Source organism: Sturnira hondurensis, unplaced genomic scaffold (assembly GCF_014824575.4).
Source record: "Sturnira hondurensis isolate 20B ecotype Veracruz unplaced genomic scaffold, ASM1482457v3 Scaffold0009125, whole genome shotgun sequence".
In the NCBI taxonomy this organism is placed as follows: Eukaryota; Metazoa; Chordata; class Mammalia; order Chiroptera; family Phyllostomidae; genus Sturnira; species Sturnira hondurensis.
The window spans coordinates 1,990,496-2,008,891 of NW_028081756.1; the positions used below are offsets into that span (position 1 = coordinate 1,990,496).

Here is an 18,396-nt window from a genome sequence, read left to right on the forward strand (position 1 = left end):
TTGTTTGCTCAGAACTTACTTGGTTTGATGTTATTCCCTTGCCCAGTGGTAACTAACCTACCACAAATTAATTTGCTTGTTTGTGAATTTGATATAAATGGAATCATACAGTATATAATCTATCACGTGTGGCTTCTTTCACTCATCCTTATATTTAAGGAGTTCATTTATGATGTTGTATATGTCAGTAATTCATTTTTGTTTTATTGAGTAGTATCTTACTATGATAACCTATCATAATTTATTTAACTATTCTTGGTTGTTTCCATCTGGAAATATTATGAATAAAACTGCTTTGTACATATTTTGGCTGGGGATACATATTTTTTTCTGTTAGAAAGAAATATGCCCAGGAGTGAAATTGTGGGTCATTAGTTATACACATGACTTGCTTTAGTAGAAATAGCCAGATGGATCTCCAAAGTGAAGTGCCAACTTATGCTCTCACAAGCTCTTATTCTAGTTGGAAGGTTCTTATTTCTCCAAGTTCTTTCCAATGTATTGCATTGTTGGTCTTGTAGATGTTAGTCATTTCACTGTGTTCAACAATTCTTTGAATCAGACCTCATTATCTCTATTGTGCAAATGTAGAAGCTGTAGCTATGAAGGTTGACTCCCTTAAGCAAGTTCATGGAGCAAGAGCATGGTGGATGTACCTGTGTCCAGTCATCAGCATTACATTTTTGATCACCACCATGCTTAAAAGTCTTCGGGGGGTTCTGGTTGCTCAATGTATGAAATTCAAGTTTCTCTTCCAAAAGTTCAGGTCCTGTCTATCTGATCTTGTCTTCCAGTTTTTTCTGTATGTACCCTGTGTTAGCCACTATGAAAATAAGCCTGAAGGGCTAAAATGTCTCATTCAGTCCTTACAATAATCAAATGAAATAGGTTGTATTATAATCCTTGTTTTACAGAGTTGGGACTGGAGGTGTGGGGGGATTGAGAAATTGTTCCAACCTTCTGAGGGATGCATAGTCAACAAGAGGCAGATGCAGGATTCAAACCAGGCAGAGTAACTCCAAAAAACATTCTCTGAACTCCAACCTCTGGTATTCCCCCTGAAATCTAATCTTGTGCTGTAAACACCTGGTAGAGAAGTCAGAATCAGTCTCTGCCTGTCTGCTCAGCCCATACCAAACCCTTGAAGGATACACTTTAAAATCTGCTTCCTAGCTGTTCCATGCACAGAGCCTTTCTTTCAGTAATGGGTTTGAGTATTCTAGTATGAGATTCAGTTCTGGGAACTCAGTATCAGATGTTCCCCCACATCTGGATCCAAAATGTGGGGCTGGGACTTGAAGCAGACTGGTGGGGAAATGAGGAAGCCATGGATGGGAGAGGCTGCGGCTGAGTACTGTATTTTGCCATGTATAATGCACACTTTTTTTGCCCAAAATTTTTCAGGAAAAATAAGGGTGCACATAATACATGGGTAATAACTGAAATACCTTGCATGTGTTCTTGTGTTTTGTAATTATTTGTTACATAAAATTTCTTATATGATAATATGTTCAAAAATAAAAAGCATTTATTTTTGACATAAAATTCTTATAAATTTCTTATACAATAATATGTTAAAAAATAAAAGGCATTTATTTTTAACATAAGATTTCTTTATAATATAAAAACAAGTATCTAAATATGAATAAAAATTAATTAAAAATTTAAACAAATTTTTTCCCCTGAAAGTTTGGGTCAAAATGTGGCTACTCATTATACACAGCAAAACATAATAATTAGCCAAAGGAAGACCTGATATTCACTCATAGGAGTAGTCAAAGCATCACTCCATCTGGTTGTTCATGTGGTTATCCAAGGTGGTCCAATTTTCAAGTTCCAGGCTGTCTATCAGATAGAGCAGGACCTCAGGCAATAGCTGGACACACTGGGGCTATAGTCAATCTCCAGAGAGAGTGACATGGCACAGCTAATTAAGACAGCTGAGCTTCAGGGGGACACTAGTGTGCAGCCAGGATGGAGACTCAACCATGTGACTGAGGCTAGGTTTTGGTATGGGGATGGACATGTGCCCAAGTCCCCTCAGGGTACTGGATATCAGCTAAGTACAACATGATCCACTCCAGATCCCTGGCTGGAAGGGATGGGGTTCCTCAAGCTCTAAGAGGCCTGGACATATATAAGCCAAGGCAGGGTCTAGAGGTGGGAGCAAAAGCAGTGGGCTGTGAAAGGCTGGCGTTGACCCTGATTTGCAAGTTCCTTGAGTACAAAGGCCATGTCAAGTCATATAGAGGCAATATCACAATATGGGAAAGATAGGCAGACTTTATAGCCATATTGCTTGGACTCAGTCAACTCCTGGATCTGCTCCTTCCCTACTACATGACCTTTGGCAAGCTATTTAACCTCTCTGTGCTTTGTTGTCCCATCTGTAAAATAAGGGTAAAAATAGGACCTACCTCAGAGGGTTGTTATGAGGTGGAAAGAGGAGTATGTGTGAAGCCTGTTGAGTAATGCCTATGTGCATGAAACTTTTCTGTAGCTGAAGACCAGTATCCCAAGCCAATCCACAGTCTTAGAGGTCTTGCAATGAAATGCCTGGGGGACAGTCACTGAAAGCAGGTCTTCTTAGTTTTCAAATCCTCTACCTTCCATGTATGCCTCTCATTATGTGTTTTCAGCCCTTGACAGGGCATGGAGATGGTCCCTGGGAGCAAACCTTCCCAGCCAGTGTGCTGCAGTTCCTCAGCCTTGTGCACAGCACCTACCCACAGGATCCAGCCTGGCGGGCACCAGAGTTCCTCCAGATCTTGGCTACCATCACCTTCCCCCTGCAAACCCACAAGGTAGGACATGCCACAATCTTGCCCCAGTGAAACAGGGGCAAGTGGTGTTATCCTTCAAGAGCAAAGGACAGAATTCCTCTCTGCCACACCCCCCTACCTCCAATTATGATACATTTTGAGGCAACTTGACTGAAGCAATAAGTAAAAACTTGAGTAATTTTTCTTTCTTAGCTGAGCTGCAGCTTGAGGTCATTTTCAACTGAGTTTCAGTAATTTTTTTCAGTTGTTAGTAATCTTGGTAATTTGATGGCAGATCAAGTTCAATTGTATATGGAATCTCCTCCCATTGATAATATGAGACAAATTCCCAACAAATTTCATCACAGGGTGCCTGTGGCTGTGACCCAGACCAAGGTGGGTGGGTGGGTGGAGGGCAGGGAGCTGGAAAAATGACTTGCTCTACTTTTTATTCTCAGGACCCTAGTCTTGTTTGTAGGCCATGACTCAGGACTCTTTGAAGTCAGTGGGTGACTGGGAGAGCAGAGGGACCAGCTGGGTCTGGAGGGTAAGGTGTGGGTGTGGAGTAGAGTTGGGGCTACAGGAAAAGATATGAGTGAGTTTGGGACTGAAAGCTAGTCTCGATAGGTCAAGGGGACTCAGTTAGTGTGAAGGGCAAAATCTGTCTGGTAAACCTATGCATCACCCCTCATTGGTAGTGTAGGAAACTGAGACCAAGACAGGAAACATGAGCTAGTGACACCTGTTTGCAAGTCTGTAACCACAGTTGAAGGAGCATGCTACAAGACAAAGAATGGTAAGGAGAGAGGTTAGAAACCAGGCCAAGCACAGTGCAGGATCCATAATTATCTGCTAAATAACCAAATGAATGAATGATGTGCTCTTTCAGCTAATCTTCTCTAGAAGTGTATTCATGGTGACAGCCTCCATCTACTGAATGCCTACAGCAGACTTGAGCCTAGTGCTTCATGTCACCCTAATTGGCACCCTGCACAGGCAGCGTGTGTTAGTTGGGAAAAGGGAGACTCACAGCAGCGAATGGCACTGACCAGTATCCTCTGGATTTAGTCACAACCTAGCACCTATCTTACAAAATGGTTGAGAGAGTAAAATAGACCCAGGTTTATGTTATTAATGAGTGGCAGAGCCAAGAATTAAACCTCACCCATCTCTTCCCATAGGCCCCTCCCTATGCCTAACACTCACTCTAAGATCCATATTCTTTCCATTACTGTCAGTTTAAAATAAAATCAAGTAGCCAAGTAAATTTAAAAAAATTTTTTTAAAGATCTTATTTATTTATCTTTAGAGGGGAAGGGAAAGAGAGGGGGAGAGAAATATCAATGTATGGTTGCCTCTCATGTGTCCCCTGCTGGGAACTGGCCTGCAGCCCAGGCATGTGCCCTGACTGGGAATCAAACCATGATACTTTGGTTTGTAGGCCTGCGCTTAATCCACTGAGCTACACCAGCCAGGGCTGGCCAAATAAAATTTAAGAGTACCATAATTCGTTTTAATGAAAAGAGTTAAGTATAAAGACTAGAAGATTTGTAAAAAGATCAAATGTTCTATTGGGCTAATATTAACTAAAGAAACATGCTAGAAAAGTGAGACTAAGGAAAAGGATACACAAGAGGGGGGAATGGCACCCCCACATACACACAGAGGCCAGGTAGGGAGGAAGGGCAGTCCTACGGGCTGACCTTTACCATCCCTCTAAGCAGGGCCTCCGGAGGTGGCCAAAACCCTGAAGTCCTGACATTTTTAGCCTAGATCCCCACCTAAGCCCCTGCACAGTGGGCTAGGCTCACCATTTGCTGAGTCGGGGTTCCATCTGGCTTCCCAAAGGCAATGGGGGCACACTGACCCAGGCCTCTTCCTCTCCATGCTCAACACTTTCTGCCTGGGGGAGGGGCAGGACCAGCATCATCTCCAAGGCAAATTCATATGAGCCAGGCCTTGCCTTGGGGCCCCTGCTTCCAGTTCCACAGCACTTATCACCATACCTCCTTTCCTTGTCCCAACTTCGAGTCAGCTCCAAAAGACCTTCATTGTACAGAAAATGTGACAGATCATCTTCATGCAGAAATCTGCGGGCCAGAAGGCTTTGGTTTGCTGTGAATTTATATGGCAACTTTCCAGTCAAGGCCACAAAGAGCTAATTAATGCAGTCACCACCTCCCTAGGGTTCATTAAATTCATTTTATGGCTTAATTAAGAACAGCTGCATGAATTTTATGAATGAGCAAAGGGATGTGCCAACCAATGAATGCCCATGGACATTTCACTGGCTGGGAGTTAGGAGTCCCTGGCTGTATATCCTTGGGCATGTCATTCAGCCTCACAGAATCTCTGTGATTTTCTGGATGTTGCTGGGCTAATGATGCTGCCTCATTTATCTCTGTATATTTCTACATATATAAAAATGAGAATGTGAAGGGCAAAGTGCTTCAGGGACTTGGATGCCAGGACTTGCTGAAGTCATAGCTCCTCTTTTCACTTGAGGATCCTACTTGTCATAATCAGCAAAGAGCATGGGAGGCAGTAAATGTGAGGGTTCCTCCAGAAGGTAGGAACCAGCTTTCCTGACCGTATACCAGGGCCAGACACTGTGGGATGCACTGTTCTTGCATTTGTTCTCACACTTCTCTGTGATGTCCCTTTCTGTATTTCCATTTGATTGATGAGAGCTATAGCTCTGAGGAGGAAAAAACTTACCCAGGTTGTGTTCTGGGCTTCCCTGATGAGTGTCGCAGGCCCCTGTTGCTCCATGCTCAGCTTCTTTCCATGACTTCCACCCACCTTGGATTCAGGGACCATAACATGTACCCTTATGAGCCATGAGACTCTGGGCAAGTCACCTACTTCAGTGGACCCTCATTCCTTTACATGTTAATAGCTTTGATCAGAATCTCACCCATGCACATCTCAGCAGTAAATAGGAGTGTACTTTGAGGCAGTGCAGACCACTCATTCAGTGTTCTCTTGACTTTGAGGGGGTCACGACTGAGTCTGCCCAGAATGCCAGCAGCCCTGGGACTGAGGGTGAAGGTGACAGCATTGCGGAGGGTCTGCAGATGTCTGCCAAGTCACATCCCACACAGAAACAGCTAAGGGTGTTTCTGAAGCTACTGTTGAGGGAGCTCTTGATCGCAGCTCCCAGTACCAAGCAGGGTTTGCCTCTGGAGGTGCTGCTGGAGGTGAGTGCATAGGGGCTGCTGGGCCATCTGTTGCCAGAGGGCATGAGCTCTGCAAGGGTGTGGTGTGTTCAGGGAGACCTCAGGGCTGATCTATTGTCAGAACCAGCTCATAGTCTAGAACATCTGGGACTTTAGTGATATAGAGGGAGAGTGCTCCAGGAACCACATGCCCTGGCAGAGCAGGGAGCATACCAGCAGTGAGTAAAGAGATGAATGAGGGGCAGGTCTTAGCCAGGTTCCTAGAAGCAGAACCTGATACAGGGATTGTAGAGAAGTGAGTTATTACAGGCTGTGTTCTTAGGGGAGGCAGAGAAGGGGTGCAAGGAAGATGAGGGAGAAGCTAGTCAGAAAATGATCTCAGCCACAGCCTTGGCCCCAAGGGGAGCACAGGTATGCTATCTGTATCCCAGAGTTGGCACCACCTAAGGCATCTGCCAGGCAGTCATTGTCTGTGGGCCACCACATGCCACTTGCCTTCTTGCCCCAGGAAGTGGGCATCAATTTCAGATGAAGCAACTTGGTCAGCAGAAGGCAATGCTTTGGAGAAGGGGTAGGTATGAGATGTTGGCAGCCCACAATCACAGCAGCTGTTGTACCAGAATAGAGACCAGGTAAGGGGACCCAGTAGGCACTGAGTGGACATGATGGTCACATGGCTACTGTTTGAATTCTGGGTATGCTTCCAGGCTTCTCCAGATAATGCCACTAATCAACAGAAGCAAGAATTCCAGTCTGAGATCCTGCTCTCCACCATGGAAATATTTCATGTGATGAGTGGAAGTGACATGTCAATGCTCAGAGGTGAGTGGAGAAGACTTGCTTCTCACTGTTATGACACAGAGCTGCTGACGGCTGAGTAGGAAAACCAACATGCCCACCAGTCACGGACCCCAGTTTCCTAAAGGAGGTCTGGGTCTTAGTGCTGCAAGATGCTCTTGGGGCCTTGGGAAGATGCTCTCAACAAATATGCAGTAGGAGGTCACTGACCCTAACTAGAGGCCCCAGGGAAGGCATACTTGCTTCTTCCATGACACCCCTGCTATCATTGGGCCACTTGGAGACAGAAAGTTCTTCTGCCTTTTTAGCTACAACCAGTTCTCCTCTACCTTCAGTAGAATTGTGTCCTCTTGCTCATGAAGGAATTCAAGATGTCATCTAGAATTCAGCATTCTTCTGCTCAGCATCTTATTCTTTGTACCTATACCTGGGCACAACAAATGTTTCTTAAACAAATGAATCTGGATGAAGATGTTGCCATTGCCCCTAAGAAGTTCAGACTAATGCTTCATTCAGAAGACTTAGTTCCAGGGCAGCTGTACCTTCCCAACAAGATTAAACGAAATCCTTTCTGTGGTTTCTGAGCCATGAAATCCTTAGTGACATGACTCATCTTATGGACTCCTCCTTGCTCCACAATGCAGAAACTCTGGCTATTGAGCTATATGAAATGTGGTAGAGCAGAGCAGTGAAAGTGTGATCTTGAGAGTCCCCGATATGATCTTGGCTCTGTCACTGGGTGGTGGTGTGACTCTAGACTGAATCTGGTATTGAAGACAACTAGAGTGGCTAACACAGAAGATTGTTAATAGGATTAGCTGACATCCAAGCATCCTTGCCTGGGACAGATAATCCACATTACAGCTTCATCCTCTGTATGACATAGCAGCAGGGCCTCGGGTCACCATGACAGTCTTCCTATTTATTTTATTCCTAAATTTTCCTCCACCCTTATTTCAAATGGCCACTGGAAGAATTAGTACCCCACACTGGCTTCCTCTCCACTTGGTTTATATCACTGACTAGATTGTTCAAGGCCAATTTATTTTGAATGCATGGGTCTTCATTGGGCACCTGTGTTTTAAGACTCCATCTTCAGAGCAATGGGGAACAACACAGTGAGCTACAATGGGATAAAAAGAGGTGGGTGGAAGAGGTGGTTGCCAAGAGTGACTGGAGATTGTTGTGGAAAGAAGGCCATTCAGACTCTGATGATTTCTCAAACTCAGTCTGTCTCCTCAATTCACCTTAGGCAATAAAGAGCCTCAGCCAAACACAGAAGCTGCTGCTGCTGCTGCTTCACTCCTGAACATATTCCATTTCACCCAGAAGCTGGTAGAGAAGCTGTATAGTGGGATGTTCTCAGCAGACCCAAGACACATCCTTCTCTTCATCACAGAACACATCATGGTGGTAAGAACCCCAGGCTGGCAATGGTTGTATGGAAAGTTCTGCTGACTGACTAAGTGTCTATATGACATGCTGCTGGCTATGCAGTTCATCCAGATTAACTAGCTGTCCTTCATGGAAACAGGATCTGGGGTGGGTGGGCAAAAGGAGGGAGACCTTTATGGCGTAGCCAATACCTGGTTGTTGTTGAGTACCCTGCAGAGCTCTCACCTCAGACCACCTGAGATCCACTTCAGTGGTTCAGAGCTGGGGTCCCCTGTGCCAGCACTTGAGCTTTGTCTCCTAGACTCTGCACACTTCCTTTGGGTTTTTATTATGATTGTTGTTTTTATCTTAATTGTTGTTATTCTTCATCAACAGAGAAAGGGCCAAAAAGGTCTTTATCCCCAAAAGACCTATTTAATTTTCTTCTTTAGTGTTCACCACCATTTGCCACGTTTGAGCTAGTTCTATTCTTGCATGTGCTCTCTCTCTTCAGACAGATCCACAGACATACCCACAGGTGGCCGTGCCTATAGATACATCCTTAGGTATAAGAGTATATACATGTGTACAGACAGGGTCTTTATTGTACATGTATATACACACACAATCATACAATCTCAAAATTTTAGAGTTGAACTATTTTTTTTCCTGCTTCTTGTCACCCATTTTATTCTGGAAATCTTTTCTATCAAGTGGCCATTTGTTCTTTCCTCAAAACTTCCCTACATGAGAAGTTCACTGTAGGTCAAGGTGGTCCCAGCCATTGGGACAACTGTGATTGTTAGAGAGTGCTTTCTCTTACTCAGTGGAACTCTACCTCCAGCAACTCCTGCCAGCTGCTCTTGGCATGTCTTCTTCAGCAGAACCTAGAGGAACCACTGTCCTTCCTCTTTATGCTTCATAGGGAGAGTGACATTGGCACCACAAGCACCCTTCTGTCTCTGGAGTTACTGTAGACCCCAGGACAATTCCTAGAGTGATAGTCTTCCTGAAACACAGTTCTAGGCAAGCCCCAAAATAATGTAATCAGATGCTTTCAAGAAAAACTTTCAGAGGAGAGAAATATCCCTTGTCATCTCTGAGAAGATTAAACTTAGATTCCTGGGAAGTTGTATTGATAATGAAAGTAGTTGTGGAGCTCCTGATTTCATTCAGGCTGCTGTCATAGAATGCCATGGACTGGGGAGCTTAACAACAAACATTTACTTTTCATTGTGCTGGAGGCTGGGAAGTCCAAGATCAATGTACTGACAGATCTAGTGTCTGGTGAGGACTCTCTTTCTGGTTTTCAGATGGCTATCTTCTTACTGTATCTTCATATTATAAAGAAAAAGGAAAAAAGTCTCTCTCTGGTCTCTTCCTATCCTTTTAGAAATCCCATCATGAGGGCTATATCCTCATGACCTAATCACTTCCCAAAGACCCTATGACCAAATACCATTGCATTGAGTATTAGAGTTTAAACATATGAAATTTGGGAGAGAACACATACATTAAGCCATCACAAATTCTAATGGTCAAAGCAAAAACTAGAGCTAGTACTAAAAAGTGGGTGCCTGCTGGGCTTTATGTACCTTCAGGGGTTCCAGGACCAAGGACTCTCAGCTCTATCCACATTTGTCATCCTTCTCTCCTGTTTATGACTCATAACTCAACCTCAGTTTGAAAGATGTGACCAGTCGGAGGAGCAGGAGAAGACAGTGATAAAAATACAAACCCCAAATTACAGCATACTTAAATTAACTTCATTAGTATAAATATTTGCAGTACCCATAGATTCTAAGAGAACAAGCTATAACTAATAAATGACCTTTCTATTAGATTGAGAATTTTTGCATGTAATTTTTGTTCTGTGGATTCTTTTTGATGAAGCCAAATAAATAGGTGGACTGATTAGTGTTAAGGCTATAAATCTGGACCTTCTGACTTCCCCATCTAAGTTTCTAATGTGCTAAAATTTACTGGACTCCTGTCTTCCTTGGATGCTATCTGAGCATGGTTCAGATGTCTGGTATGGGTTCAACCCTTGCTGCCCAGTGAACCTCTTTGACCCTCATCCTTCTTATCTCTAAAGTGAGACAACCTTAATGTTCATTTCATCATGTTGTTAGGATGCTTAAGTGAGATAATATATGTAATTTCATGTAAAAATGCTTAGTATGTACCCGTAATATTATAAAAATTCTGTGCTTGATAACTAATATGTACAGTTAGGAACATATTTTAATTAAACATTATTAATAACATGTTCTTATATTCTGAAGGTTAATCATTTTACCTATATTTCAGAAGTCTCTGGTTCCCCTGTCTACTTTCTATAATATGGCTGTGGTAAATTTAAATTTCCTTCCACTAATTTTTGGTAAATCCAACAGTTTGAATTGCCTCAAATTGATCATTCACTTAAATAGAAGCTCAAAAGTAGAGAAAATAGTCCTATTTGAATTTTAGATCATGCCACTCTTTGAAATATGGAAAAGGCTGAGATTGTATCATCTTTACAGTTAAGTAGGTCAGTTCTAAAATCATAAAGTGTTCACAAGTATGTTTGTGTATGTGTGTGTTTATTTTATTACACAGGTCATGGAGAATGCATCTTCACAAAGGGACACTGTCATCAGTGCTTTATATAGCAGTTTAAATAAAGTCATTCTTTATTGCCTCTCCAAGCCCCAGCAGTCTCTCTCCGAATGCCTCAGCCTTCTCAGCATTCTGGAATTCCTGCAGGAACACTGGGATATTATCTTTGCCACCTATAACTCCAACTCCAGTTTCCTACTGTGTATCATGCATTGTCTGTTTCTGCTTAGTGCAAGAAGGTAAGAGATGCCCATTTTTTGTTTTCTTGCCCACCAGTAGTCAATGCAGAACAGACCATTCAGAGGAATACTTGACTGAGATCAATATAAATGATAGAATTCTTTTTTATCTGGTTTTCCAAATTATGTACAGTGTTTGATAACATGGTAGGTCTTCCTCAACCCTGCCCATATGACTGAGCATCTAGAATCATCATAAAATAAAAATTTACCCAATTTCCACAATTCTCAGTTAAAATTCCTCATTGATTTAATTTTAGGGGTAGAAAACTCCAACTTTAAATATGTGCATTGATTTTATGATGTAGGTAGACTTCAGAAATATTAACCTCTGATAAATACAACCATAGAATGAAAAAACATAAAATATATTATGCAAGTGAAAAATAATTTTGCTTACAGAAACAATATATAGACAATTTATGAAATGAAATAATACCCATAATATACTTGTGGATAGAAATACTAATAACAAAAAATTAACCCACTTTAAATTCTTTTCTTGGAGTTATAATTTTGAAAATATTACATTTCTGTGTGTGTGTGTGTGTGCGTGTGTGTGTGTGTGTGTACTTCCCTTGTCTGGGTATGGCAATGTGTATATATCACGCGCCACCAGGGCCTTGGTGTCATACTGCCTGTGAATATTATCTCATTAATAGGGAGCTATGCTGAGTGGAGAGGAAGAGAGGACTATGGGATAATTTTATTTATCCCAGTACAAATTATGTTTCATTCCTGGAAAAAAAGTCCCCCAAATCCTGTTGAGTTGACTATTAAGCATTACAAACACTAGAGTAACTCTCTGGGAAGCACCAGAAAAATACTCCTAGCCCCCTAACCCAAAGGAAGCACTTGCTTTTTATTTGTTTGAAATAAAAGAATTCATTTTCAGTTTGTGAATTTAATTATATTTTCTGTATTTCAAGAATTAGGTCTTATCCATACTGAGAGTAAAGGTAAACAGAACAAAATGCAGATTGGTTTGTGTGCTCAAAGTTCCACTCTCATCACATTCCTCTGTTTGGGAAAGTGGACTCCAAAATCCAAAGGCACTCCAATGCTAGAAATTTTAAGAATGGGTGTATTCATATGCTGCTATATTTTTTTCATTTTCTTGTTTGTCATTTTTTAGTTCAATCACAAACATGTACTGAGTGCATATTCTGCTTGGTTGGCCGAGGGGGCCCAGAGAAGGGACACATATATATTCACATGACTAGAAGTCCTAGAGCACACAGTTCATGGGGAACCTACTATGTTAGAACCAAATACCTCACTTAGAACTAACTATGGGATGTGTGGGCCCTGGCAAAGTACAAATGAGGGTCTCTTGTTCAAAAATAACTATGAATTTCAAGATGATAACAGAAGAGCCCAAGCCTGGTGCCTTTCTGAATATGGACTCTGTAATATTGCACAGGTCAGAGGCCCATGGAGCTGGCCCTAGCCCCATTCCAGGAAGAGTGATATTCAAGCCAAACATAGACAGAGTTCAGTGCTTTGGAAGTCTGCAAAAAGAAATGACTCATTACAATGGTGGAGAAACCATTGTAATTAGAGAGGGTTTGGGTGGTCTGCTAGGAGCATGGATTATATTTAATAAGATAGGAACAAAAAAGGTATTTTTTTATTTCTCAGGATGCTATTATATAATATTTGTCATAGACATTGTCGTAAGCTGTTTGCTTGAACTTGATTAAACAGTTTTTCCATATTGATGTGTATTGAGTTTGGAGGATAATCATTTGTAATAAAGAACAATGGCATACTCACAAATAAATTAGATTTTATAGTGAAAAATCTCTTGTCTACTAGTTATCCAGAAGGATTTGGATTGGAGCCCAAGCCTAGAATGACTCCTCATCATCAAGTGTTTCTTTCTCCAAATGAAGGAGTGAGAGAAAAAAGAGTGGATGACTTCCCAAGTCTGAGTGATGGTACATTTTATCCATTGTTATTTTGGGGGAGTAGATGGATAGTGCGGTGATAACCGCTAGGGTTGCATTCTTCAGTTTATCTTTACCAAGATAAGGAAACAAATACTACTAAAAAGATATTCAAAGGGCAGAAGAAGCTCTAGAAAATCCCAGAATAACATAGCAGTATAGCAAGGTAACCTAAATAAGAATAAAATTGCAGTGATCTTTGCATATTAAACATGGAGTGGGATGATGGATGGATGGGTGGAAGAAGAGAGAGCTCTGTGAAACTTGTTTAGACTAAGAACTTGGTGTTCTTACCAAAATTTCAGGGGACCTCACTGTAAGTTGATTTTACTTCTCAGTTAGTCTCTTGAATTTTTCCTTTGGACCACTAGATACCATCTCAGTTGAAACCATTATATAGCTGTCCCTTTAGCTTTCTTCCCTAGGAAACAGGAATGGAGTTAATAAACTAATTTCTTTTTTTAGCCTAATAGAGTTTATTCTTGGATTTGCTAATATCAAGTGAGGATAAAGGGATTGGCAATTTGTAAAAACAAAAAAAGAATTTGGATCTATGTGTCTGAGAGATTGCTCTCTTTGGTCCAGAAGGCTTCAGCAGACCACTTCAGTTTGCTGCCAGTTACCATATGAGAGTTTGTGATACTAGATGGTGAGTGTCAGAGCCTGCTTTCTGGTCAGATAGTACTCAAAACCAGTGCTCAAAAATCCTTTGAATTTAAATTTTACCCTGACAATACTGATTACAACACGAACATTAGCATTTGGGGACTTGGTGGTAGTGTGGACTGAGCAATATGGTAGTGTGGACTGCCACATGCATACTCCTAGGGTGATAAAACAGACTATAGAGGCTGGTATCAAAGAGGGACTTAGTGGTCCAAGATTAGAGAGAATTTAGGTCCTGGTCATGGGATTATAGTTGTGGGGCATAGCAGGCAGAATGGCTTGGTAGATTTGTCCACATCTGGGCAAATGAAGAATACTGAGCTGGATGGCTGGTGGGAAGCTTGATCCAGTGCCAGGAAAGAGTTCTGGCTTTGGTCCTGGTTTCATGGGCACAATCTTAGTTTTATTTTATTTTTCTGAAGGGCTAACATAAAAGATAGCTTGGAAGGAGCTCTTAGGGGGAAGCTATTTGGTTACCTAGAACCTTCACAAGCTTCTCCCAGTGTGGCATCTAGCAGAATTGGGAGGTGAGAGAAAGAAGTTCCCTAACCCCATTAATCATGATTCCTAGCTTTCAATGTGTGAGGCAGGCAGGATTTGGTGGTGGGAAGCTAGAAGCAGGGTAAAAGCCAGCTCCCATTGATGTTGTTAGCATTGCAAATCTAGGATGATGTTCAAAATAGATGTCAATAAAAGCAGCCACAACATGCCATCTCTTTTTCTCTCTGGGAGGAGCATGGAGGCCCTCCTGATCATATGATGTGCTCTTCCTCTCAGTCCAGCACAGCATCCAGAAGATGGTGCAGATGCTCTGGCAGCAGCTCATGGCACAGAGGCGGCAAGAGCTGGAGGACACCTTCAAGATTGATCTCTCTGTAAAACCTGGGGAAAGAGAAGTGAAGATTGAAGAGGTCACTCCACTCTGGGAGGAGACAATGCTCAAGGCCTGGCAGCATTACCTAGGTCTCTGTCCATGTGGCTCCAAAGAATAGAACTTCTGCGTCTCATAGAGCCAGACTTTCCCAGGGTTCCACACAGGGCTCAGAGCCTTTCACACCCAGAGCTTCTTTCTCATTCCTTAGGGGTGGGATTTATATCAATGAAACCTCATAAATCTTTGCTCCAAAGAATAAATGCTGCTTTGCATCTTAGGTGAAAGGAAGGCCAGAGGTGTCAACCAAGCAAGCAGATTTTAGAAACTTCTTAGTTTGAAGGGCCACCATATCAGAACTCCATCCCGGGCTCTGGAGTTTGAAGTTCTAGGTCCTGCCCTGATATTCACCTACCAGTCTTGAAACCTTGCACCAAGTTATGTAGTGACCTGGAGCCTCAGTTTCTTCATGTTTCAAGCAAAAGTCTTCATCCCCAAAATATTAATGTCTCTTGCATTCTATCAATGACTCAACATTTTTACCTGCATATTAATCTTTGCAGCTGTGAGAATGATGTATTAAATTTGTTTTTAAAGGGGTCATTGCTCTAAAATTCTGGCTCATGTACTTGTAAGTATCAGCATCATGAAATTCACAGTTATTTGAGAGGCAGTTATTTCCATCTATGTTGTCCCAGACTACTTAGTGGTATAGCACTTTTTATTTTCTTGGTTTCCCAAATTAGCCCTCACAAATATATATCTACATGCATGAGGAATTTAAACTCAAGATGTCACATTCCATTTCAGGGAAAAATTCAATAAAATAAGGCATATATACCCATATTCAAGGGGGATTCCCCAAATGACAGAATTTTTAATAAAAAGTTGTTTATTTATTCTTACATGTTTAAACTTCAGTTACCTTCAATGTACTCTCCATTTGATGCAATACACCTATAAAGAGGTTTTTTCCACTGCTCAAAACAGTTTTTGGACTCATCAATTTTGATACCTTTTAGCATTTCTGCCATTTTTTGTTTCACCTCTTCCACATAGGCAATATATTTCCCTTTGAGGAATTTTTTTCTTCTGGGAAAACAGAAAAAAATTGCTTGGGACAAGACCAGGTGAATAGGGAGTATGGGGGACAGGGGCTCATGGCATTTTTTGCTCAAAAACTCAACACTGTGTGGGCAGGTGCCCTTGTAAATCACCCATTATAAAATGAGCAAACATGTTGAGAGTCTTCAACAAAAATTCACTGAAGTTAAACGCAGCTTCTCACAACAATGCAACTGATATAATGATGGTACACTGATACAGATGGGTTCCTAGAATACTCATCTAGCAGGGAAGTGTATACTACAAGGGCCCCACTCTCTAGAAGATAATTTCCTTTTGGGGGCATCCCCTCTTGTGTGTGTGTGTGTGTGTGTGTGTGTGTATAACATTGAGATGGACTTTAAGCTAAAAATGGCTATTTTTTTGCAAAAAACCATATTTTGCAAATTTATATTTCACATCCAGTGTTTTAATCACATAGTCTTATTTACTCTCCATGATACCATAGTGAGGTTAGATACTGTTATTCCAGTTTTATTGGATGAAAACACTGAGGCTTAGGAACTTTAGCTAACTTGTCCAACAGTCAGTGATCTGTGAAGCTAGGAGTCTAAGCCAGGAGCTGGTAGCCTGGGCTATTTCCCCTATTGGAGGCAGGCACACTGGGCTGAAGCCTCTAGCTGGCCATTTGAAAGCCAAGCCAGCTACAGAAATAGTGTGTGTTTTTCTTTCCATTTCTCCTCTGACAGTCTTTGCTTTTTTGTCCCCAGCATCTGAGAAAAAATCTCTGGCTAGTCGCTTGAGTGTTGGACACCATAGCAAAGTCACTTCATGGAGTGGAAGTTTGTCCTCAGCCATGAGACTGATCCCTGGGCGGCAGGCCAAGGACCCTGAGTGTAAGACAGAGGTGAGCCCAGGACACTTTTCCATCAGGAATTTTCTTCAAACCCCGTGAGTTGTATCTTTTCTTTCTGTTGTCACTAGACAAATCCAGTTCCATGTTATTCTGAACTTTTAAGGGTATTCATGTGGCTTTGCAGTTGAGGCTACATCTAGAGGAGTCAGGTCTTAGGCTAGTTTTAACTTAAAGTGACTATCAGCTCCCCTTGAGTGCCAAGACCAGGTGTTAATTATGGCATTAAAAACCAAGAATGGGATCCTTGACCCATTCTCCTTTTGATCAGATGTACTCAGTGAGCACTAGCTCACACCTCAGTAGGAGCTGGGTGTGTGAGCTCAGCAAAGGGGGAAGAAATGCTGGTGCTGTTACTGGAAGAAATACTGTTAGATCCTCTTGACTAGGTAGGAATTTGATGTTGGGGTTTTCTAATTTGTTTCTCTAAAGCTGCATAAGAAATGATCCTAAAACTCAATGGCACCAACAATGATTTTCTGTGATCATAGATACTGTGGGAAGGAATTTGGAGAATAGCAGGTTTGGGGGTATGGTTCTACTCCAAGATGTCTGGGCCTTTTCTAGAATCAGTGGAAGTCTCTTTTACTCACACATCTGATGGTTGCTGCTGACTTTAGTCTGAGACCTTACTGAGACATTAGTTGGAACACCTATACACAGCTGGGCTTCTTTACAACCTGGTGACAGGGCTTCATGGACCAGTGTCCCTAGGGAGAAAAAGGATGAGAGAGATAGACAGACAGAACCAGGCAGAAGCCACATTGCCTTGCCTTCCATAACCTTGCTTCGAAGCTATGCAGCATCACCTCTGTTGTGTTCTTTGGGTTGAGATAGGCACAAAGTTCTGCCCAGGTTCAAGGACAAGAAAATATATCCTAATTTTTGGAGAGGGAGTGTCAAGATTCTGCAAGAGCATATAGGCTGTTTTTGGAAAACACAATCTGTCATGTGTTTTAATGTTGGAGTCACTGATTTATCTACAGAGGCAGACTATGATCATTGAATGGATATAACCTTAGGGTGAGGAGGCCTTAGGCAGTTTATTTACCTTCCCCCAGTCTTTATCTTCTTACCTCCACACTGAAACAAATAACTGTGAGAGACTGAGAAAGGACTCCCCAAGGAGGGAGAGTGGGTGGTTAATAGACACACCACACAATTTGAGCTCTTTGCCCATTTAACTTTGGAAAGTGAGATTGACTTCGAATTCCACTTGCTCAAAATCTGGGCCTTGCTGTCCCCATGTGTCCACTGTGGTTAGTAACTAATGCAGTATCATCACATGCTGGAGAGAAGTGAAGAGCTTCTTGAAACCACCCAGGCTGCCAAGGTTAGGAGTTTCTTCATTCTAAGCTACCAAAACAAGAGGCCTTAGGATATATGGAGAAAGCCTAATCATAGAAGGAAAGACAGGAAGTGAGCTTGCCTGGACTGGCTGGCCTCCTAGTTCAGAACCAGGATAGCCTGTGTCTTCAGCACTTGGGATTGTGGAAGACAATGATCAGTAAGTGTGTGGACAGACTTATTGGCTCAGTGAGTGAATGCATAACTGATTTCATATCACCTGTGTCACACAGCAATTATAAGCTCCATTTTATAGATATGGAAACTGGATCTAAAAAATGGCAAGGGCTTTGCAGCCAGGAGGTAGCAGAGTGAAGGTATAATTTCCTACCTCTGTACTGCCATGCATGACCTGGCCCTTTCATAACCTCTCAGACCCTTGATTCCGGAACACACAACTGAGAATGTGCTCTGTTTACACTAGAATGTAGGGAAACACTTGGAAACTGCAAGTGCTTTAGAAATAGAAGACAGTTTACAAAATTCTATTTTACCATATAGCTTTTTAAAAATCATTTTTGTTATTTATTACAGCTGTCCCATTTTTCCCCTTTGCTCTCCTCCACCTATCCCAATCCCCACATCTGCAGTTCATTCCTTTCCACTGTGTCCATATCCACAAGTCATTCATA

General features: G+C 42.0%; 1 protein-coding gene across 4 annotated transcripts in view; it reads left to right on the forward strand.

The window, feature by feature from the left end:
• WDFY4 (WDFY family member 4) overlaps window positions 1–18,396 on the forward strand; it is a 370,216-nt gene that overhangs the window by 176,531 nt on the left and 175,289 nt on the right. For all 4 annotated transcript variants that reach the window (XM_037056671.1, XM_037056674.1, XM_037056673.1 and 1 more), the window contains exons 32-39: window positions 2,640–2,804; window positions 5,759–5,962; window positions 6,649–6,763; window positions 7,992–8,152; window positions 10,715–10,953; window positions 12,772–12,893; window positions 14,346–14,531; window positions 16,275–16,411. In XM_037056671.1, coding sequence (XP_036912566.1) covers window positions 2,640–2,804; window positions 5,759–5,962; window positions 6,649–6,763; window positions 7,992–8,152; window positions 10,715–10,953; window positions 12,772–12,893; window positions 14,346–14,531; window positions 16,275–16,411 — 1,329 coding nt within the window. The remainder of the gene's footprint in view (window positions 1–2,639; window positions 2,805–5,758; window positions 5,963–6,648; window positions 6,764–7,991; window positions 8,153–10,714; window positions 10,954–12,771; window positions 12,894–14,345; window positions 14,532–16,274; window positions 16,412–18,396) is intronic.